The 23,609-nt window shown below is 38.4% G+C and overlaps 1 protein-coding gene across 2 annotated transcripts in view; it reads left to right on the forward strand.

Annotated features, from left to right (window-relative positions):
- LOC150082308 (globin-like) overlaps window positions 1-23,609 on the forward strand; it is a 186,313-nt gene that overhangs the window by 80,283 nt on the left and 82,421 nt on the right. Inside the window, exon 2 of one of the 2 annotated variants that reach the window (XM_090380132.1) lies at window positions 15,710-16,655. The exons of the other annotated variant lie outside the window; for it this stretch is intronic. Coding sequence (XP_090236258.1) covers window positions 15,724-16,254 — 531 coding nt within the window. The 5' untranslated portion in view covers window positions 15,710-15,723 and the 3' untranslated portion in view covers window positions 16,255-16,655. Of the gene's footprint in view, window positions 1-15,709; window positions 16,656-23,609 lie in introns of those variants that run through there. 2 annotated transcript variants of the gene reach the window in all.

Below are 23,609 nucleotides of genomic sequence, written 5' to 3' on the forward strand. Positions count from 1 at the left end.
TCTTCCTAACTCCTCTCTTCTTACTTCTTGCCAATCTGAAACTCCTCTCGGATTCTACTCTCTCTCATTTGTCCATCTTCCATTCCTTAACCGAAAACGTATCCCCTCCATGTTCCTCTGCTTCCCTCCCCAGAGGGTTTGGATTTCTGTTTTTAAATATAAGCTACATGGGGTCCTTCTCGATGGTCCTTGCTTGTTTCCATTCATCTCCGTTTCTCTTTTTTTGCTTCCAATTTTGTCTCAGGTTCCCCTAGAATTTCCATGTTTAACTTATTGACTTTCCTATATTTCTCTCACAATCCATACCTAAAACTGAAATTTATGTTAATGCTGGTCCTTTACTCCTGTCTCACACATCACCTTCCACCATTATTTATTCCCACTGCGGTATGCACTCCCTCCATCTCGAGGGTCTGTTTTATCAGGTGGCTGTAGCTAAGTTCCTTCCTCATGCCACCCCTCCTATGTCTAAAATTACTACATAACCCCCCTTAACTTAACAAATTTTACTTCACATTAAAAGAAAATATCTCCCTTTGCTATATTTTAAATCTAAATCATATTCTCATATTTTGTAAGATTGATATCTTACAGGGTGATGCACTTTCTTTGTGCTTTCTTCTATGTTTTAAACCTTGTGAGACAAGAAGACAAACTCATCATTAAATCTAAATAGGATAAAACTTACCAATTTTGCTGTGTGGCAAGGTGCAGAGTCCTGTTGAGAAATGCAGTTTTGGACGTCTGTGTAGTGATCCTAATAACGGGTTTCAGGCACTCCTCCAAGATAGCAGTGTAGGTTTCTGCATTCACCGTTATGTTAATAAACTTAATTCGCCCCGCCCCTTTGCTTGTAATGCATCCCCAGACCGTCTGACCGGCGGGGAACGTTACAGTCGGTGTTATGCAATCAGGATGGTATGCCTCCTATTTTCATCTGACATATCCTTCCCATACAAGCCATGCAGGTTGATTTCAATTCATCAGAAAAGATGACGGTGTCCCATTGCTCTTTTGTCCATGAAACATACATTTTAGCCACAGCGAGTCACTTCTTCCTCATTTGTTTTGTCAACAAAGGCTTCTTCTTGAGTCAATAGGCATGCAGACCACATTCCAAAATCTGTCTTTGGATAGTTTGTGCACTTGTTTTAACACCAGAGGCCATATAAAAGTCCAGTTTTAGATTAGGAGCACTACATGGCGATTACGAAGGCATAGCTGTTTCAAACATCGACCTTGGGAAGGTGTAGTCTGTTCCACAGTGTTTTCTGTCGTAACGTGTTCTTGCCTAATCAATATACTCATGATCACTTAGCCTCCAGCAAGCCAGCACATTACGAGGTCTATCCAGAAAACTCTGGGTTTCAAATGATCTGTCTAGCAGTTTAAATTAGGACAAAATAATCTAGTGTTCTAAATTTACCCTGAGAAGTAGAGAGCAAATTGCAACATCTAGACGCGCTGTGATTTTCACCCAGAGGTCCCTCTTAGATAAGGGGGCCCCAGAATAACCGCAATTAATGGCTCTTTAAATAGCTCATAAAACTAGTGTATAAGTAAGGTGTGTCTAGAGAATGGCCATCAGACAAGATTAATCCAACAAAACATGATTTAATATATATTACTCAATACAGGGATATTGTCACAACTAAAATGAAACAGTAATTTGTATATATGTACATTGGTTCTAGATATTACTTCAATACATCTCTGTCTGGTTCATCGTTTCATGAACAGGATATGAATAATGTGATAATAAATCAATCCATGAACAGTAAAGGCTCATAACTTCCCAATACTGTCATAATAATCTGATAGTGTACATCTTTATTAAGGTGCCACCTTTTGAGGAGTCATGTGGGAAGTAAAAGAAGACTACTTGATAAAAAGGTGGGTGCTTGTGTTTCAGGGGTTATATTCTGTGTCTAATTTAATTAAATATTGACTTACCCGAAAACAACGGAGTTACCTCCTGGCCTCCCAGCTCTCTGGAATGATTCATGGGAAAACGCATCATTACTTTCCTTTTTACTCTCGTCAGAGAAAATAGCCTTTTTTCTATATGTCAGCTCCAAAACACCGCTTCGTGACCACTTTCAATTCTTACTCTCTTTTTTTTCTTTTTCCCCCTTATATATATATCGTCTTCTTTCCCTTTCTCCTTTGGTATTTCCAAAGGCCTGCCCTGATTCACGGGTTAATTTTTACCGGGGCGGGAAAATGGATTTGTAAAACTAACATGCTCTGAAACCCAAACTGCTATCAAAACGAATAGACATTTACGAGGGGTCATCAAGAGAATTATTATATTAGTGTCGCCTTGCATTTCCAGCAATCAGACCTAGACTCATCTTCTCTCACGAGGGGTCCTCGTAATACAAACACAGGCTAAATACCCGGTTCAAGTTACGATCAGACAATATTCTCTTTTCGAAACTATTCTTTCTTCACCCGCAATCGTAACTCTTGCTCGCCGTTTTTATATAAACATTGCGTAACACACTGCTCCGAGCACTTGAGCTATATATCTCTCGTCATCTTCGAGTCGGACATCTGATATCGGTCTAATTGTTACGATCTACGCTCTCACGCCTAACAAGCGCACAGCAAGGCAAAAGAAACAAACATTCTGAGAGAGAAAATGTTATTCTATGCCTATATGTAGTGGCAAAAGTATAAGACGACTGCTCTCTCTCTCTCTCTCTCTCTCTCTCTCTCTCTCTCTCTCTCTCTCTCTCTGTCTGTCTGTCTGTCTGTCTGTCTGTGTGCTGTGTGTGTGTGTGTGTGTGTGTGTGTGTGTGTGTGTGTGTGTGTGTGTGTGTGTGTGTGTGTGTGTGTGTGTGTGCGCCCACCAAGTGAAAATGAAGACAATTTCACAAGTCACTCTTATGGTCTGATCCAGGTCTTCTCTTCACATTGCCGGTTTCACGCGTTAATTCCAGCACCCGGGATACTGTTGACTGGTGGCAGCCTATTTTATCAGTGTTAGCACGCGTAGAAATAACAGCTACACTTTTTTTTTTCTTGGTGTTAGCTGAACATATGGAGCCATGCTTATACCTCCACAAAACAGGATACTAATGAGCATGTATATCCTTCCAATGCCGTATTTATAGAAACGGCTGATGCAATACCTTTGCTTTGTTTTGCAACAAACAAAATGACTGTAATCAAACAATATCTTATATGTTTCACTACAATTGTTACTTTTTTTTAAGGTGATGCAGTTTTTTTTGTCCACCACTGTAGTTGTTCCATGAGGCACAAGACGTGTAACAAGAATACCTTTTATGTTGAACATGAACTATTTGTCAGCCAAACGAAGCTTAATTTCTTAGGTCTTGGTGAATCAATGCATTCACTCGACTGTTGTTTTATCTCTGGATCATAGTGAAAAATCCAAGTTTCATCACGAGTTACTATTCGATTTAAGAAGTCAAGGGATAAGAGAGGGGTGAGGGTTCTAAAGACTTCATGGAAAATCCAAGTTGAGATCCTTAAAATATTTTTACCAAGAAAATATTCCATCTCTGAGAAAGGATACAATTAGCGGCTCTCGATGACTCTGAGAGACATGCAGGATAAATGCTTGAACCTCTTTCTTTCTTTCTTTCTTTCTTTCTTTCTTTCTTTCTTTCTTTCTTCCCTCGTAAACACCACCCACGGAGTCAACCATTATTATTGCAACACCGCATCTGCTCGGAAAACCGTTTGCCCCCTTTAAGGTTCTTGCAGGTTTTGAAAGACTATTTCTTCAGCAATGAGAATTCTCCAACATGTATGTGAAGCGACAATTGGAACGGAATAAATAACTGGTTTTGGTTTTCACTCCGGCAAAAATAATGGTTAATTTCGGTTCAGTTCCAGTTCAGTGCCCTGGTTACTACATCTAAATAGGATGAGGGAGAGAGCAGTCAAATCACGTGACATCTCTGTAACATACTTTTTCGACTCTGTATGTTGTTTTGGTTTTACGTGTGGGTGAACCTGGAGTTCCATTAGTGTTCAAAGTTGCATTACACCTAAATGAAGAAATATAGGGAAAGTGAGGAATCAGCTTTTTATGAATAAGTAGTGATTAAATGGAGCTAGGAAGGGGGAGAACAAGAGGCTCTGGATTGCATGCTGCTCTGATGCCAGGATGTTATTATTTCTCACAGTTTTTAGATTTTTAAGAATGTACTGCTTTTATACTTTAGATTTACATGAGATTGTGAGATACCTGTAAAGAAAAAGGAAATGTCACCAGCGAACCACTGAAAACTGCTTAGGGTAAAATATGGGGATTTAAAATGTTGAAAGTGTGATTTCAGGTGGACTTCCTTCACATATAGTTTCCAATTACATTACACGTTTAGTGAAGGTATAGCCTGTGTGTGAAGGTATATATATCTCTCTCTCTGAGACAGAGTCCAGAATACGACAGGTTTGTTTGTCACCTCGGACAGCAAAAGGGAAGAACAGGCACAGATATTGAGCTTTTGCTGCAGATGTCTAATGTCCAGGTTGATTAACCAGGCATTGTCATTTAGAGCCACACCCTTGCATTTTGTCACCATTCTTTCTCACCAGGTCCTCAAATAGTAGGACTAATTATAAGTAATTTCACTAAGAAACACAGATTTTAATGAATGAAAGTCTTTTATTGAAAACTATTTACAGAGGAATAACTAATAATTCTGATGTTTTTGAGATCAAATAAAATTGTTTTTCCACCATAAATAATAGCTCAAAACCTCTATCATGGCACAATGGCAAGACTTATCATTACAAAGAGGTGTAAAAGCAACAGTTCTCTTTGTAAGCAGTAAAAGAAAGCTTTCATTCGTTGATTGCAGCAAACATTTGTAATAAAAGATGTTAGGGGAAAAAAATGAAAAGGTTGGAGATCACTTTAACAAAATTATCTGGTAATTAGTATTCTTCTGGGACCTGTGAACTAGTTATAAGCCTTTCTGTTTGAAATGCTACTTGTTTTGGAAATATCTTAAATGTTATCTTTGTGTATTTTTTTTTTTTTTTTTTTTTTGTAGTTCCTTAACTCAGGCTCTGTTGTAAACCCTAAATTCTGCTGCTATTTTTATATATATTTTTTGAAGTATTGAACCAATGTTTTCATGTATTTTAATTTTTTGACTAATGTATTTTTGGATGCCTAAATAAATTATTATTCAAAACTTTCTTGAACTGCATTTTTCTTCTGTAAGTATTGACATTTTCAAAAATAAAATAAAAAATTCGTTTTAATTGTAACTTTAAATTTATAAATGTATTTGCATTTGAACTTTTAGAACTACATGATTTTACATTGTTTTTACTGACAGGTTAAGATCATTTAAAGACAGAACTCTCTCTGCGTTAAAATAAAAAATAAATGTCATGCTTATGTCTAAATTGGTGATTCCCAGACTTTTTTTTTTTTCACTTGGTTCACATTTTGAGTTGAAAGAAGTTATTTGTTACTCTGAAAGAATGAGTGCCACTGAACTCAATGGAACTTTTCCTTTTTCCTAGTCTTAGAAGAAATGCTAGGGAACAGTTGAACCACTGATTTACACAATTTAAATAGTGTGAGTCAATAACAAAAATCAATGACCTAGGTTCTCAAGAATTTGCAGTAATCAATCAAAACCCCAATGGTATTGATCCTATAGTGCATAATAGCCATACATTGAGTGGGCTGAATAAACACATGGTGAAAAACCTTCCTCTCTTCTTCCTTGGAATCTCTGTAATACAGCCCCAATTGAAGAAGGGCTGTGAATAGAGCCATTTAAGAATTCCTCCAGTCTTGGATTTTAACCAAAACTTTTCCAATAACATTGCTAAACCACCTTTGTTGGTCAAAGACTTGTGGTTTCAGGCACTACTACCAATGGACCAGATGTGAGACAGTTCCTCATCTACGGTATGAGAATGTTTCACGTGATTCATATCTGGTCCACTGGGTGGTAGTCCACTGGTCCTTCACCAAAATTCATTTTCAAGACTACATTCTGACAGGAGGTGCTCACTGGGCAATCTTCACATTCAAACATGTTCATTAGAACAAAACATTTTAAGTAAGATTCATCACTTTGTAGCACCTGTCACTGCTCTAGTCTATTGGTAATAATAACATTTCAGATGCAGTTTCGTAGTTGACTGATACTGAGTTAACACACAACTGCCCCATCATTGAACCAACACTTTGAATCTCTCTGTGGGTTGATGACTTGCTGATGGATGTTCCATGGTGTTTTATGCATCAAGTGATTTGTGGCTAAGCACTTTCTCCCAATTATGATTTTCGTGGACAATTCTGGTTCTTTTAAATTACTGCTCTTTGATTGCAGCTCTTTCAAGCAGTATGAAGCATGCCAGGCACATCTGCCTGCTGGGAACTTGGGGGGGGGAGAGTCTGACCACTATGGCTAAAAGAATCCAAATGGATCTACAGATTTTTCCACAAATACAGCCACAAGCTGTATATATGATGCCTAAACCAGCACATTTCAAATCTCAAAAGCAAGAAAAAAGTTGCAAACAAGATTATGCACCACTTCTCATAATTCATTCCTTGACAAACTCTCCATTCAAAAATTTAGAAACTGCTACTGATCTATGTAAAGCAGTTGACTGCAATCATGAGACCATTAAGAATGGTGACATAAGGATACAGAAGTTCTGCCTTTATCCTTTGGTATACCCATCAAAATCTTCCTTGTGCCACTCTAAACACTTCAAAGGAATTAAGCAGATTTGGACCAGCTAAATGTGTCAAAAAGAAATAGCATGAGTTGCAAGAATAAAAGGTCATGCATGCAGAATGAATGACTAAAGAGAGGAAATTTATGTCCTCGTATTATCCTTTCCTTCAGTATGCTGGTCCTACCCACAACAGTAAAAGCAGGTTCAAACTTGTCAATTTGTCCTAATTCTGGGTCTAAAGACAATACACAAGCAGACCGTAATGTTTTGCATCCAGCAGAGTGTGAGCTATGGAAACTAGGTAAGGAAATTGAAAAGTACAAAATGAATATAATTATTTACCAGGAAGTGAGAATTCCATTCCCTTGAAAATCCTCAACCTGTGCTGTAGAATTTCCATCTGTTTTCCAATACTATTTCCAAGAATTGATTGGTCAATGTCAGATGACCTGTACAGCAATGATAATTACCCAGTAATTGTTGAATTGAAACAATCTACATCAATTGAAACAATATCTACATCAAGCAGAAAGGCAAGCAAAATAGAAATTTTCCAAAACTGATTGGAACAAATGCCACTCACATTACATTTAATATCAAACTCACTATCTAGTATCTGACTCATTGGTGAGCTAACTGAACACAGAACACAACCAATATTAGCTCTATCCAATATTGTTATACTGCAAATTATAACGCATGTAGAACATAAATATTCTAATCACTGATGGAATAGCGCACATGTGGAAAAAATGCATCGAAGCTGTTTTGCAAACATCCTAAAACGAATAACCTGAAAGACAGAGCAAAAGCGCATCACAACAGGCAAAAGATGACTCATGGATTGGGTTGCATCTACTATTACCAGATACTTGTATCTGGTTGAGTTTAGGGGACAACAGCAATGCCACCAACTTCTAATTTGCAGCTGGAATGGGCTGGATATGTCTGGAAACATTCTGCCAATTACCTTTAATGAATATGTATGATAAAGACTCAAAACACTACAAGCAAACACCGATGGGGTGTTCTATCTCATGTTCCAAAGTTAGTGCCATTTATTCCTTGATTTTCTTCAATCACATTTAGAAAATCATTGAAAAGACCAATTCCATTCCCCTTGTGGAGGAATGGAATTGGTCTTTTCATGTTTTGATAAAAGCCAGTTCAACCAACCGTTCTACTCGCAGTTGGTAGAATCACCAACACTGGGTGGAAAAACCAGAGTTCGAATCCTCTCAATAATGCGAGGAATTTTTATGGGCCCTTTTCACAACATGAAATAGTAGGTTCCAGGCAAGGGTAGCATGATTTTGGGGAGAAAGCAAAAAAACTAACTTTTTTTTTTCAAGCAAACGCAAATCGATCACAGAACATGCAGTTTACAGACTATATTTCTATAAATCGCTGATTCACCTAAAACATTACGCCATCCCTATATGAGGAGCGAGGAGCTACCACTCAAGTCAACAATGGAATTCATGTTGAATGATTAGTATTATCCATAGTGCAAGGAGACTGACTTTTGCTGCACTAAAAAAATATACACTCATTGATCACTGAATTGGGACCGCTTTATCTGTAATGGGCAACATAGCCCACAGTACACTAGAGGGTGATGATTTGCATCTGGTTATGCAAGGCAAAGTGATATAATAGCTACTACGTGACGTAATAGCTTTAATTTTTAACTATTATGCAATGTAGTAGATATCATGGAATGTCAAATGGACTTGATTGTTGGAGTGCGTGGTTGGGTGCTTCCATATCGGAAATGGCATGCCTTGTTGCTCATGGCCCAAAGAATGGTGTTGAATGGTTCAAACCACCATGCTGACAAAACTACAGGATTTTGTATGGTGGGTGTTCGGGGTGTGCAAAAGCTGTAGTGCATTTTACAGACTCAATGGCTGGTCATTGTGACAGTTGACGTCACACTACAATACAGAAATGTAAGAATAATATCCCAAATGACAATGCGCTGCTCAACATTGTCAGTGGTGAATGCTATGGCGTCGACACGCTGGTTGGACACTATAGGACTGGAAACCATTGTGCTTGGTGCCCACTATTCAAGCAGGCAGCAATGGTTGCTTCATATGGGACATGATTTGCTAGCAAGAACTAGTGTTCCTAGTGCATATGGACAAACGTTTCACTGGTGAAGTCTACTCGCAGCTCTTAGATCATGTGCATCCTGCCATGTTACATTTCTTCCCCGGCAGAAACAGGATCTTCCAAGACAATGTGCTGTGTCATCGGGTCTGCACTGTACACAACTTTTTTGATGAACACAGTACGGATATTGTCCATTTTGTTTGTCCTCCAAACTCACGTGTGGGATATTTTGGAACAGGAAGTGAGGCAGAGATGCAACAATCATCTATTCTGGCACTGTGAAAACCTTAGAGGCAGCATGGATACAGGTCGTTAAGTCTTCAGACATCTAGTGGAATCAATGTGTAGGTGAATAGTGGCTATTATGAGTGAGAATATTGGCCCAAAACGACAGTATAAGGTAGGTGGTTGTAATTCAGCATAAATATATAAAATCAAAAACGAAATTTAGAACAAAAAATAAACAATTTGTTTCTCTCATGTAAGTAATTATCCAGCTGACATTTGGATTTCCACAAACTGTTTGCCTCAAATATCCTGGGTGGTAATTGAAGGAAGGAATAACATAGCAGATTTCTTTTTCCTTGATTTGTGAAAATCAGTAAAATTTATTCAATATTGGGACATAACGAGATTCTGTATTTTTAACGTTGCTACTTACTAGTATTCCACTACTTGATGGGGGCACCTGCACTTAGTTATGGATATTTCAGTGATGCTGTTGGTCCTACAGTTAGCATCACTGGGATCTAATGGCTGCAGGCTAACATAATAAGAATTTAGTGTATTGATCATGGACTGCATCTGTGGAAATTTGTGGTTGGGTGGGGTCCTTGTGGTTGAGGGAGTCTATCTCTAATCCCTACTTTGACAAGATGAGTAGTACTGGGATGCTCACCCATAAAAACTACTGTGAATCCTGATAATTTCAATCTTTCTTCTGGGACCCTAATATGGTCCCTACCGGAAAATTCTACATTTGACCACATAGTAGTAGTAGCAGCATGTAATGCAAGAAAGCAAGCGTATAAGCTTATGCAGCATCAGCCAAAAAGAATTACAAAACAATCCTCTCTAGATATTTGTCCAGTTCCTCCTTAAATTTATTTAACCTATCAACTTCCACAACGACAAATGGAAGTTTGTTCCAGCAATTAACCACCCGCTGGCTAAAGGCAAATTTCTGCACATCTATTCTACATCTGTCCTTCCTCAATTTCAATTTATGCCCCCTTAGGTTCGTAATCTGAACAAGTGGAAGAATCCCATCAGAATTCAGCGTGCTCAACCCATTCAAGGCCTTATACAGCTCAATCAGATCACCTAGCAGGTGCCTAGTCTCCAGCTGCTGAAATTTTCACAACTTAAGCCTCTCCTGGTAAGAGGATCCCTTAATTCCCCTCACCAATCTTGTTGACTTTCTCTGTACATGCTCAAGCAAATCTACATCCTTCCTAAAATTAGGCCTCCAGACCTGCATGCAGTACTCAAGTGCGTGGCCTAACCATTGCCTTATACAGAGGGACAGTCACCTCCTTTTCCCTGGTAACAAAATTCCTGTATATCATTGACAACACCCCATGACCTGCCCTGGAAGGTTGTCTGCATTGCTCAAAAAACTTCATATCTGACTGCACAATTACTCCCAGGTCTTTTTCATTTTCTACCTCCTTAAGCGTTGTACCACACAGTTGGTACGTTTCTCTGGGGTTACTTCTACCCATATGCAGTACTTTGCAATTTTTCAATGTTAAACTTCAGTTGCCACTTCTCAGCCCATCTGCCCAAATTTTCTAGAACCTGTTGCAGTAACACACTGCCATTACTGTCATTAACAACCCTGCCAACCTTTGTATCATCTGCAAACTTTGATACTAAGCCTGATATACCTTCATCAATATCATTGATAAATATACAAACCAACAGTGGACCCAACACCGAACCCTGTGGGACTCCACTAATAGGATTAGTCCATGAAGAGCAGCACTCATTGATTACCACCCTCTGTCTTCTCCCACTCAACCATCCTTTTATCCATTGTAGCAATTTACCCTTAATACCATTCTGCTCCAATTTGTACAGTAGTCTTCCATGTGCAGCAGTGTCAAAAGCTTTCCTGAAATCCAAGTATATGATATCAAAATTATTTTTTGCATCCAGTTCCTTTGTAACAACATCATAATAACCAATGAAATTTGCCAGACAAGACTTTCCCTTAACAAACCCATGCTGTGTCTGAATTATTGCTGCAGTCTTGTCTAGATGATCCTGCAATGCATCTTTAACCGGTGACTCCATTATTTTACCCGGAACAGTAGTTAAACTAACTGGTCTGTAATCACTCATGTCACCCTTCAATCCCCCTTTGAATCTGCCTAACCTCCTTTGTGACTTGATTACAGACTAGCTTATATATATCATAGGCTTCTGTGTCGCCTGATAATTTATATGCATCCCATGCATTTTTCTTCTCTGCCACGAGTCTCATTAGTTCATTTCACAACCATTTAGGCCTAAACCTTGAACAATATTTCTTAATAGGTATGAAACGTTTAGTAGCTTCCACTATTAATTCCTTGAATGCTTCCCACTTAGAATTTGTTGTTGGTAACATCATCAGTTGGTCCCACTGTACAGAATTTAAAAACTGTCTGAGGCCACTATAGTCACCTTTACGGAAGCAAAAACCTTTCCTGACACATTGTACTTCCCAAATTTCAGTTCTGCATTCCTTATATCTGTGCGACACCACATCTCTGCTATCCCAACAAATCTGCCTTTGATATCTTGACCAGCACTTCAAATTCATCAAATTTATTTATTATACTTCTAGCATTGGTATACATGCAAGTATACATGTACCTATTCTTATCATTAGTTACCGTAACACATCCCATATACCCACCTGTTTCACGATGACTGCCATCAGTCCCTGAAACCCCCAACACCCTCGCTCCACGCCGCTGCTTATTTTAATTAGAACATAACATCACCTTAGTGAAGATGCCCAGAACTGAGGCACTATCGGGGCCGACACGTATATACTTGATACTCCATTCTAGTAGAGGCACGGTATGGGACGCATTCAAGGAATTAATAGCTACTAAACGTTTCATACCTATTCGTGTTTGGCATAAAGGTCTTCTAAACAAGCTTCCATCTTATGGTTTGCCAACTGTTTTTAGTAATTGGTTATCCAGTTTTCTCTCTGATCGCTCACTGAGGGTGATGGTAGATGGCTTTCTGTCTTCTAACTTCTCCACTAATGCCGGTGTCCCCCAAGGTTCAGTTCTGTCCCCCACTCTTTTCCTCTTGTATATTAATGACCTTCTTCCATTGACTGGAAATCCTATCCATAGTTTTGCCAATGATAGCACATTGCATTCCACTTTCCATTTTGAGAAACCTTGTCCTGCTCAATCAGCTTCAACTTCTCGAAAATCTGCTACCAATTCCTTAAATGCCGATCTTCAGGTAATTCTCCAGTGGGGCAAAGACAACTTAGTTGATTTCAACCCTTCTAAAACTCAGTCTTGTCTTATATTTGGCAAAAAAGGATTCTTCTGCTCCTATGCTTACCTTTAGTGACACTCCGATTTCTAGGCAAAATGATCTTGGCACAAGCACATTACAAATATTGCTTCCTCTGCATCTAAAAAACTTGGTTTTCTCTTTCGCTCTCGGCGTTACTTTTCTTCCAAACAGCTGCTCACTCTGTATAAATCGCAAATCCGTCCTACCATGGAATATTGTTCCCACATCTGGGGTGGTGCCCCCAAAACCTCTCTCAGGCTTCTTGATTCCATTCAGAAGAGGGCAGTTAGGTTAATTACTGATTCATCTCTAACAGTCTCTCCTCTCACTTTCTCATAGACGTACTGTTTCTGCTGCATGCCTCTTCTACAGATACTTCCATGGGCACTGTTCTTCTGAATTGGCTTCTATAATTCCCGCTCTCTCTTTCAAAACAGTCCAAACACGTGCCGCCACCAGCCAACATCCATTTACTGTCCAACTTCAAACCCACAGAACCAACTTTTCATCTTCCTCATTTATTCATTCAACTGCCGTTTTCTGGAACAACCTTCCTTCACCCGTATTTCCTGAAAATTACAATCTACACAAGTTCAAGTCCAATGTCAACAAATATCTTCTTCTGGGTAAAATAATGGAGTCACCGGTTAAATATGCATTGCAGGATCATCTAGATAAGACTGCAGCAATAATTTAGACACAGCATGGGTTTGTTAAGGGATAGTCTTGTCTGTCTAATTTGATTAGTTATTATGATGTGGTTACAAAGGAACTGGATGCAAAAAATAATTTTGATATCATATACTTCGATTAGGAAAGCTTTTGCCACTATTGCGCATGGATGACTACTGTACGAATTGGAGCAGAATGGTATTGAGGGTAAGTTGCTACAATGGATAAAAGGATGGTTGAGTGGGAGAAGACAGAGGGTGGTAATCAATGGGTGCTGCTCTTCGTGGACTAATGTTATTAGTGGAGTCCCACAGGGTTCGGTGTTGGGTCCACTGTTGTTTTGTATATTTATCAATGATATTGATGAAGGTATATCAGGCTTAGTATCGAAGTTTTCAGATGATACAAAGGTTGGCAGGGTTGTTAATGACAGTAATGGCAGTGTGTTACTGCAACAGGTTCTAGAAAATTTGGGCAGATGGGCTGAGAAGTTTAACATTGAAAAATGCAAAGTACTGCATATGGGTAGATGTAACCCCAGAGGAACGTACGAACTGTGTGGTACTACGCTTAAGGAGGTAGAAAATGAAAAAGACCTGGGAGTAATTGTGCAGTCAGATATGAAGTTTTCTGAGCAATGCAGACACGCTGCCAGGGCAGGTCATGGGGTGTTGTCAATGATATACAGGAATTTTGTCAGCAGGGAAAAGGAGGTGATTGCCCGTCTGTATAAGGCAATGGTCAGGCCATGCCTTGAGTACTGTGTGCAGGTCTGGAGGCCTCATTTTAGGAAGGATGTAGATTTGCTTGAGCATGTACAGAGAAAGTCAACAAGATTGGTGAGGGGAATGAAGGGATCCTCTTACCAGGAGAGGCTTAAGTTCTGCAAATTTCAGTGGCTGGAGACTAGGCACCGTTTGATATACTTAAATAGAAAGAGTGCAAGAATGCTTGCTGATGCTATAGAGGCATTATTAGGTTGGTTGGAAAAATTCTAGCTTGGAAGGATGCACATACTAACAGATTATTTGTTCATATCTACATGCCAACGTGTGGTTAGCATGTAGATATAGCAATTGATCACTAATTAAAGAATGCAAGACCATCTGCACAGGAACGTTGTTACATGGCAAGGATTTGTTAGGATCCATCTTTTATGACCTATCTAATTCCAAAATATGACGCAGTAACAGAGGGCCGGACACAAAAAAACCATTTTGTGATATACTTCAATTTTAGAAAGACTTGATACTGTTGTACACAGTTGGAATAGTTGTTGGGTTTTAGGAGCATCGGTGACTAATGCCATATTGCCCCACGTATATTGTCTGTAAATTGCATGCGTTCCGAGGTCGATTTTCTGTTTGCTGGACGAAAAAACCAAGTTTCCAGGAGAAAATCCATGCTACTCTGGCCTGAGACCAACTAACTCTGCCACGTTGTAAAAAAGGCCCATAAAAATTTCTCGCGTCAGCGACGTGACTCGAATTGGTCTTTTCCACCTGGTGTGGGGAGAATGGCAATCCAACCAACTGTGCTACCCACAAGGGCCTGTTTCACATAAAAGACTGCTGTACAAATTGGAGCAGTGTTGAGATAACCACATATGGATAAAGAAATTATTGAGTAGCAGAAATCAGAGGGGTACTTACTAATGGGCACTTCTTGCACTAATGCTCCTGCTGGTTGAATGTTTGTTATAGGGTTTGTGTGCATCAGTGATTTGGACTATATTGCCGTATTTATTGTCTTTAAATAGTGTATATTCTGTGGTCGTTTTGCTGTTTTCTGGGCGAAAAAACCAGGTTTATGGTAGGGAAACTATGCTACCTTCGCCCGAAAACAACAAACTCTGTCACGTTGTGTAAAAGACCATAAGAATTCCCCAATTCATCAACTGGATTCCAACTCAGGTCTTTACCATACGGTGTGGGAAGTAATGGTGATTTTACCAACTTTGCAACCAAAAGGGCGCTCTTTGTGGAGTCACTCAAGGTTTAGTACTGGGCCTTTTATTGTTTTCAATATTTATGAAGGCATATCAAGCTTAATGTCTAAATTTGTAAATGAGAAAAAGGTTAGTGGGTGGTTAATGATAGTAATAACAGTGTGCTGCTGGTTGGTTGTAGGATTTAGGTGTATCAGCAACTTGGGCCATATCGCACTGTACATAATATGTCTATAAGTTGTGTGATTCGCTAGTCGATTTGCTGTTTTCCGGATGAAAAACCCGAATTTCTGGGAGAAAAAATAATGCTACACTAATCTGAGACAGACTAACTCAGGCACGTTGTGGAAAAGTCCCATAAAAATTCCTCGCGTAATTCACAATATTAGAACTCAGGTCTTTTCTACCTGGTGTGAAGAGGAGTGTGATTATACCAACTGTGCTTCCCAGGAGGGCAGTATGTGAAGCAATAAAAAATTAGACATTGGATGAAAAGTGGCATTTAAACTTCGACAAATGCAAGGTACTGCATATGGGTAGCAATGTCCTACAATAACATAAGAGTATTCGAGGTAGTGCAAAACAATAACAAAAATGATGAAATATACATTACGACAAGTATATTTATTCTTTTTTTTTTTTACATAAAACATAAGTATTTGTAATGTAATAGTAATATTACTATTACTAACGTGTTAGAGATGTTATTATAATTTTATTAATATTTTAATGTTTTCTTTTCAGACCCATTATTCGTGATGAATGTTCAAGAGCGAATTTTTGTTGTAACATCATCCCGCATCAAAGAAATGAAGTTTTGTGAAATTAGGGAAAGATTTTCAAGGAGACTTCATAGTCCTACAGACAATGTGATTCGTGCACTGGTGAATAAGTTTAAAAGAACTGGGTCTGTGCGTGACGAGGAGAGATGTGGACGCCCAAGAACAGCACGTGAAAGCATTGAATCAATTGGAGAAACGTTCGAAGAGGACCCAAAATTATCAGTTAAGGAGGGATCTCGAAGACTGAACATACCCAAGACATCAGTTCAGAGAATTTTGCGTCCGAGACTGATGAAAAAGCCCTACCACATCCAAATGTTGCATGACATGCATGAAGAATTTCCACGTCGAGCAGCAATGTGTGCAGAACTTGTCGATAAAATCCAAAATAACAGCTTAATGGACCACATCTTGTTTAGTGATGAGGCGACTTTTCGCACTTGTGGTAAAATCAATCGCCGCAATTGTCGTATCTGGGCTTCCCAAAAACCATCTGAGTTCACATAATGGCAGAGACTCCCCCTAAAGTATGTGTGTGGCTTGGGATGACGAAGTCAAAAATTTATGGATCAATTTTTTTGCAGAAGCAACAGTCTGAGGAACCGTGTACCTTGATATGCTTCAGCAGTTTCTTGAACCCAACTTCTTGATGATGGTGTTATTTCAAGTCTAGTGTTTCAGCAGAATGGGGCCATGTCATTACGCTCGAACTGTCCAGGAATACCTCAACAGGCGCTTTCCGAAGCAGTGAATAGGGCATGGAGGACCTAGACCTTGGACAGCGCGTTCTCAAGTTTTAACTCCCATGGATTTTTTTTTGCTTGGGGTTTCATAAAATGAAAAGTTTATCGCAAGAAGATTCAAGATTTACATTATTTTAGAAACCACGTTAGGGAGACAGTACAGAAAATTACCCCTGATATGCTTGCAAATGTGTTCCGCAACGCGGCTGAGCGATTTGAAATTTGCAGGGACACTGATGGACACATATGGAAAGCAATAATTAAATTCTTGACCTTTGTATGTAATTTTTTTTTTTGTTGCAAACTTAGATATTGTATAAAAATAAACTTGTACTCATGTTATTAAGTCCGTCTCAAATTCACCAAATTTCACCAAAATAAGCAGTGACTTTTGGGACACCATGTAGAACAATATACAGCAACAGCAATTACTTGGAGTTAGGGTACAACAGTCCACCACTATCCATAGGATAAACAATACTCAGCTGTGGAGGATTTGTAAATAGTGAAATACTTTTTCTATTAATTGAATTATTATCACTTACAATTGCTACAACATTATAACCAGTTTTCTCCATACCCACAATTTTTTTCAAAACAATGTAATTTTTCTGCAGTAATTTTTTTCACGGATAAAATATATGGCATTTTTGTAATTTGACAATAAGCTGATTGTGTGTCCTGGCATTTGGCCGCAGTGCCTCTGGTGGGACTCCACGTTGCCCCCACACACCACTAGGAGATAGCCAGGCTGCCCATTATTCTCTGGCTTGTCTCCGCCAGGGTCGCCAGAGCTTCCTGGACGGAGACAAAAAAAAAAAAAAAAAAGAAGGCAGAGTCGGGGAAGTTCAGAGTGTACGCAAGAAAGGAGGGTATAGCTAGAAATATGGAGGATGTAGGCGAAGGCATCTTCCAGGTTATCAATGGAGCAATAAGTGCCATCAGGTGAAAGGAGGATAAATAAGACACAACAAGAGAGCTGCGAGTAAGTTGCCAGTGAGGAATCAGGTGGCCCGCCAGTTCACTTCGCCAGTTGATCCTATCCAGGTTAAGATCGGTTGGCCAGTTAGGTAAGGTTCAGATGTTTGGGGTGTTCCTATTTTGCGTTGGCAAAAGGGTGCTCCGCCTTGTGAAGAGGTCTTGTGCAAACTTGGTAAACTCATAGTAGTAGTTTTCTTCTGTGATAAATAAGTGTTCATTTCCTTGAGGGTTATCTTATATACGAGTAAACAGGATGCTGTGGAGGTCCTCATAGTGTTGACAGGTATATACTAGATGGTTCCAGTCTTCTATTTCACCACATGCACAGTAGGGGTTGCCAATGATTCCCATGGATGTTAGTTTGTGGTTTATTGATCCGTGTCCGGTAATGAAGTAGGTGGTATAAAGAACAGGAGAGAACCAATTTGGAGACTTGAGAAATACGGCATTCACATAAGGTATACATTTCTTGGTGATTGGGCCCGTGTCAGTAGCAATCCATCTGTCCTGCCAATTCTGAAGTAGTAGGATGGCAATTTGTTTCTTTTCCTACCTGATTTCATTCAGGTTATTGATGCGAGTGTCCAAGGATAGCTGCTGGTATGCCCCTGAATAGACAGTAGTGGAGGCCCCTTCGAATAACTTCCAGATCAAGCGGAAGGACGCCCGCAAGAACCTAAAGGGCTGGGTTGCTAGCTGTGCAGCATGCCCTTGTAATAGAAGGATGGTGCGCTGGATGGTTCCCAGTTTACGTTTGTTGTTGTAAAGAGTTGCCCAGCGAAACCAGACCCCAGATCCATACGTTATGAAGGGAAGGAAGACTGATTTGTACAGAACCTTAAGAGTGCGTCGATTCAATCCCCAATCACGTTTGAAGATGATTGAAACTATTCACCTTCACAGGAAGTTTCAGTGAGTTAGGCTTGCCTAAATTATTAATTTCAGTACAAATACCAACAACAAAAATCTTCACTAATCACGACTGAATAGGCAATGGAAGGTGCTGGCTGAAATATAAAAACATAAATACAGTTATATTTTGAAATAACTTTGCCAACATTCGGGTACTGTATTCAGGCACTCTGCTAGTTGGGCGAATATGAAATTCTCGAGCTTTTTCATAATCATATTTACTAATAATACTATTTTCCAGGGCCTTCTCACAGTTTTTTTCTTCTAATCTTCGCTTCTTCTTTTCGATACTGTCTTGTAAATGTTTGTGATGACAAATAGCTTGGACAGTTCGGAAATTGTGACAGGACAGCTCCGTCAATTAATTTTGGATGCTTGAAATGATGATTCCCTTTTTTTTCCCCCATAAAATTTAGATGCCCGTCTAACTAAGATTCATTTCGAGCCATCCCAGATGGCTCGAAATGAATCTCACATACCTGTAACAATATGAAATATATAAATGAAATATTATGCTCTTTTATATATTAGTTGTATATTATTACAACTAAAGATACCTCAGTTCGCGTGCACAGGCCAATAGTTTATCAAAGGTTGCATACACTTCGTGTATTTATCGTACAAATATTGAGATTTTTTTTATTTCTTAAATAAACATGAACTTTTCTTCAGTGTATCCAATACATGAAATGAATATTTTATATATAAATGAAACCAGCTGAAAATAAGTATAGGATATCTCACAATTTTGGCTGCTATGTCCCTGGGGAAGGTAAAGAAGAAGATAATGATTAGTTTTATGTACAGTTGTTGCAAAGGATCAAAGATATGAATACCCGAATGCCATATGGAGATAAATGGAGAATCAATTTGTAACAAAAATGGGAAAAGATTAAGAGACTTCGTTATTGGTAACGAATTAAAAATTATAAATACATTTTTTAAACATAAAGAATATCACAAATTTACATGGGAAGCTAAGAATCTCAGAAGTTTAATAGATTATATTATTGGCAATAGGAAAATAGCAAATATGATTACGAATGCCAGGGGGGAAAAAGCTATGGAATTGAATCGGATCATTATCTGCTAATAGGAAAGAGAAGGATGACACTAAGATGGAAAAATCAAATCAGAAAAATGAATTAAATTTGACTAGAACTTTCAGTTACTCTTATTATATGAAGAAAGTACTCGAACCCTTTATAAACAGAGAATAGATCAAATGTCAGAAAACATGATGATATAGAAATAGAATGAGAGAATTTAAAAAATATTTTCTCATTACAATAGCAAATGAATGTTTGGGAACTAAAGGCAAATGGAAAAGAAAAAGAGGAATCAGGAACTGGGATAATGATATTAAAATCATTATACAGGAAAAGAAAGAAGCCTATAAAAAAATGGTTAAACATCAAAACAATAGGAATTGAATATATAAAAAGCAAAAATTGAATATAAAAGAAAAAGAGCAATAGCTAGAAAGGCATGTAGAATGAAAAACAGAGAAATGTGGGACCATTTTATATCAAAAATGGAAAGAGATATATCAGTGAAAAGACCCAATTTTTATAAAATCATAAAAAATATGAATAAGGACATTAAAGGAAATATCGATCTCCAAATAATTAAAAAATAAACCTGGTTAGATTACTTCCAAAATTTATGGACAGAAATTGATACTAATTTGTATAATATATCACCAAATGAAAATACAGATAGGGAAGATATATCTTTACGAGAATTTAAAGATGCATTAAATAACAGTAAATCTGGAATCTTCGGGTAAAGACAATATAAACGTGGAATTAATAAAATATGCTGGTAATAATTTCCATAGACGCCTATTCTTCTTCTTCCAGTCACATAGCTCCTGAGGAGCTGTTGTGGCCACCAACAAATTCCTCCAACTGCATCGATCGTGTGCTATATGAGCAGCATCGCAAAGTGACATGTCCAGAAGTTCACTGATCCCATCCCTCCACCTAGTTGCAGGTCTTCCTCTGCACCTCTTCCCCTCGGTTTTTCCTTCCATTATATTCTTCAACACAAAGTTTTCCCTTCTTACTATATGACCAAAAAACTTGAGTTTTCTTTTGTTAATGCTATGAAGAAGAATTTTAGGTCTGCCAATGTTATTCAATACCCACTCATTTGTTCTTCGATCCAAGTAAGAAATACGCAGTATTCTCCTGTAACACCACATTTCAAATGCCTCAATTTTCTTCCTGTCAACTCTTTTCAGATTCCATCCTTCATATCCAACTGGATATGAAGTGGCAACTGGAAAAATTAACGAATCAATGATTCTCAGTTTCGTCTTTAGGGGCAGATCTTGATCTCTCTATAATTTTGTCAGATCAGTGACCAACGTTTTAGCAATTGCCTGTCGTCTCTTTACATCGTTCGAGCAGTCACTATTTTTATTTATTCTTGACCCTAAGTAATCAAATTCATCAACTTCTTCAATATCTTGCCCATTAACCTTCACTTTACTGGAATCGAGATTATCACCAACCACCATAATTTTAGTTTTGCACACATTCAGAAACAATCCTTTTTTCTTACTTGCTTCACACACTCTCCTCAGAGTTTCTTTAAGATGATCCTTAGAATTACAAATTAGCACAGTATCATCTGCATAACGAAGGTTGTTTATCTTCAGTCCTCCAATTTTGATGCCAGTCTCTAAATCTTCCACAGCTTCACGCATGATATATTCGGCATAAAAATTAAAAAGGTGAGGTGACAAAATACAGCCCTGCCTGACACCGTTACCTATTGTGAAAAAGTCCGTGTTTCCCATGTTCGTTCTCACAGTTCCTTCCTGTTCCTGGTACAGTAGCTTAATCAGCTGAATTATGTGAATTGCAAAATCCATAATAGTCATCGTTTCCCATAGTTTCTCATGTTGAACACAATCAAATGCTTTTGCATAATCTATAAAACTCAAAACGACTGGAACATTGAATTCTTTGCATTTTTCAATAATCAGTCGTAGGCTTGAGATCTGATCTCTGGTTCCTCTTCCCCTTCTGAAACCTGTTTGCTCTTCTGGCATTTCTTCTTCAAGTTTTCTTGAGATTCTGTTCAATATGATTTTAAGAAGAATCTTGCTAGCGTGAGAAATTAGGCTAATAGTCCTGTAATTTGAGCATATTTTCAGATCTCCTTTTTTTGGTAAGGGGATAAAAATTGATTTCTTCCAATCTGATGGCCACCGTCCCGTTTTCCAAACTTTTACAATCATTTTCAACTTGTAGCGCCCTTCAACTTGTAGCGCCCTTAAACTTGTAGCTTTAATCAATTCCGCTGGGATTTCATCAATTCCAGGTGACTCGCCACACGTTATTTCTCTGATGGCTTTTTTGACTTCTTCCTTCAATAGAACTGGTTCATGATCACACTCTTGAAAAGGGGGTGGCAGATCATTAGTGCCAGCAGGTGCTCAGAAGAGCTGCTCACAGTATTCTTTCCACCTTCCTTTAATTGTGTTCTCCTCTGTTAAAATTTGAGTCCTTAATTACATTAATTACATCATACATCTTTTTAATGTTGTTTCGTTTGTTGTGGTATTCGATTTCTTTACACTTTCGATTGATATAATCCTGTTTGTCCTGGCTTAAACAGCGCTTGATGACCTTGCTTAGTTCCTGATATTCTTCGTTTCCTTGTACACCCTGGCCTATTAAGACTCTATAATTTAGTTTGGAACCAAGGAACAAATCCATCAAGCTGGAAGAATGCCCTTGTCATCTCTATTGTTAAAAAAGGTGACAAATCTTGTGAGAATTACAGGCCTTGCTTAGTTCCTGATACTCTTCGTTTCCTTGTACACCCTGGCCTATTAAGACTCTATAATTTAGTTTGGAACCAAGTAACAAATCCATCAAGCTGGAAGAATGCCCTTGTCATCTCTATTGTTAAAAAAGGTGACAAATCTTGTTGTGAGAATTACAGGGGAATAAGCCTTATAAATGTTGGATATAAATTATATGCACCATTATTGTCAGCAAAATTACGGAGATATATTGATCCAGCTTTATATGAAGAACAAAATGGATTTAGATAGGGAAAATCCTGTATTGACCCAGCTTTTACATTAAAAATTTTAATAGAGAAAATAATATTGAAACACATTTCGCATCTATTAATTTCAGGAAAGCTTTCGATATGGTCTCTTGTGGAAGATTATGGGAAAATTTAAAACAATTAAATGAAAAAGGCCCCATTAATTTGGCGTAAGGAGCAAGTCAAATGGACCACCGATCAGTGGAAGTCAGTTATTTCCTCGAATGAGAAGAAATTCAACTGCATGGCTCTGAATATCATCCAGACAGTATGGTGTCTACTGTGAAATTTCCTACCAGTCAAATGATATGGGGGTACATTTCACTGTGACCTATTTCATTGGAATAGGTCACCTGCAGCTTATAAAAGGTTCCGTAAATGCCAATGGATACCTGGCTATACTGGAAGGCAAATTGCTGCCAACCATTAGAGACCATTTCAGCCTGCCAAGTAACTGCATCTTTCAGGACGACTCTGCTCCTTGTCATCGGGCGAAAAGTGTAAGTAAGCACTTCTGTAGTTACTTTAGCTTCATTTCTACATTAGAGGTTTGACAGTAATGTGTTTACATTTGTTACAGGTGAAAAAATGATTGGAAGAACGGTCCATTACAACCCTTAGCTGGCCAGGAAATAATATGGACCTGAATCCTATAGAGAACTGTTGACATCGTGTGGAATCTGCAGTTGCCAGAAAGAAACCAAAGACCCTTCGTGAACTTCAGGAAGTCATAATTAGTGTTTGGAACCACGAACTATCAGTTGATTATCTTCAGAAATTGATCTTGTTAATGCCTCGACGGTGTGCTGCTGCCATCAGGGCCACAGGCGGTTCAACTAAATATTAATTTGCACCTGGTGAACTTTTCATCTTGTTTTCCATTTAAAATAATAAACTGAAGCAAACTGATAGCTTCTGATAACATTTCTGCCATAATTGTCCTGTTTATTGTTGTACAAAGGTTGCAAATGCTCATTTTGGAATATTTTGAGAGCACCTGTCAAATATTACTTAGCTTTGCCTTAACTATTAATAAATATCTTTTGTTTATATTTCTTTTTGTGATGTTAGTCATTAATGTGACATACCATCGCGAAAATGGGTTAGAAATGTGAAATTCCTAGGTGATGCACTTTCTTTGAACACCATTGTATA

The sequence above is a fragment of the Mastigoproctus giganteus genome, chromosome 8 (genome assembly GCF_048544385.1).
Source record: "Mastigoproctus giganteus isolate SK-2022 chromosome 8, ASM4854438v1, whole genome shotgun sequence".
Lineage (NCBI taxonomy): Eukaryota > Metazoa > Arthropoda > Arachnida > Uropygi > Thelyphonidae > Mastigoproctus > Mastigoproctus giganteus.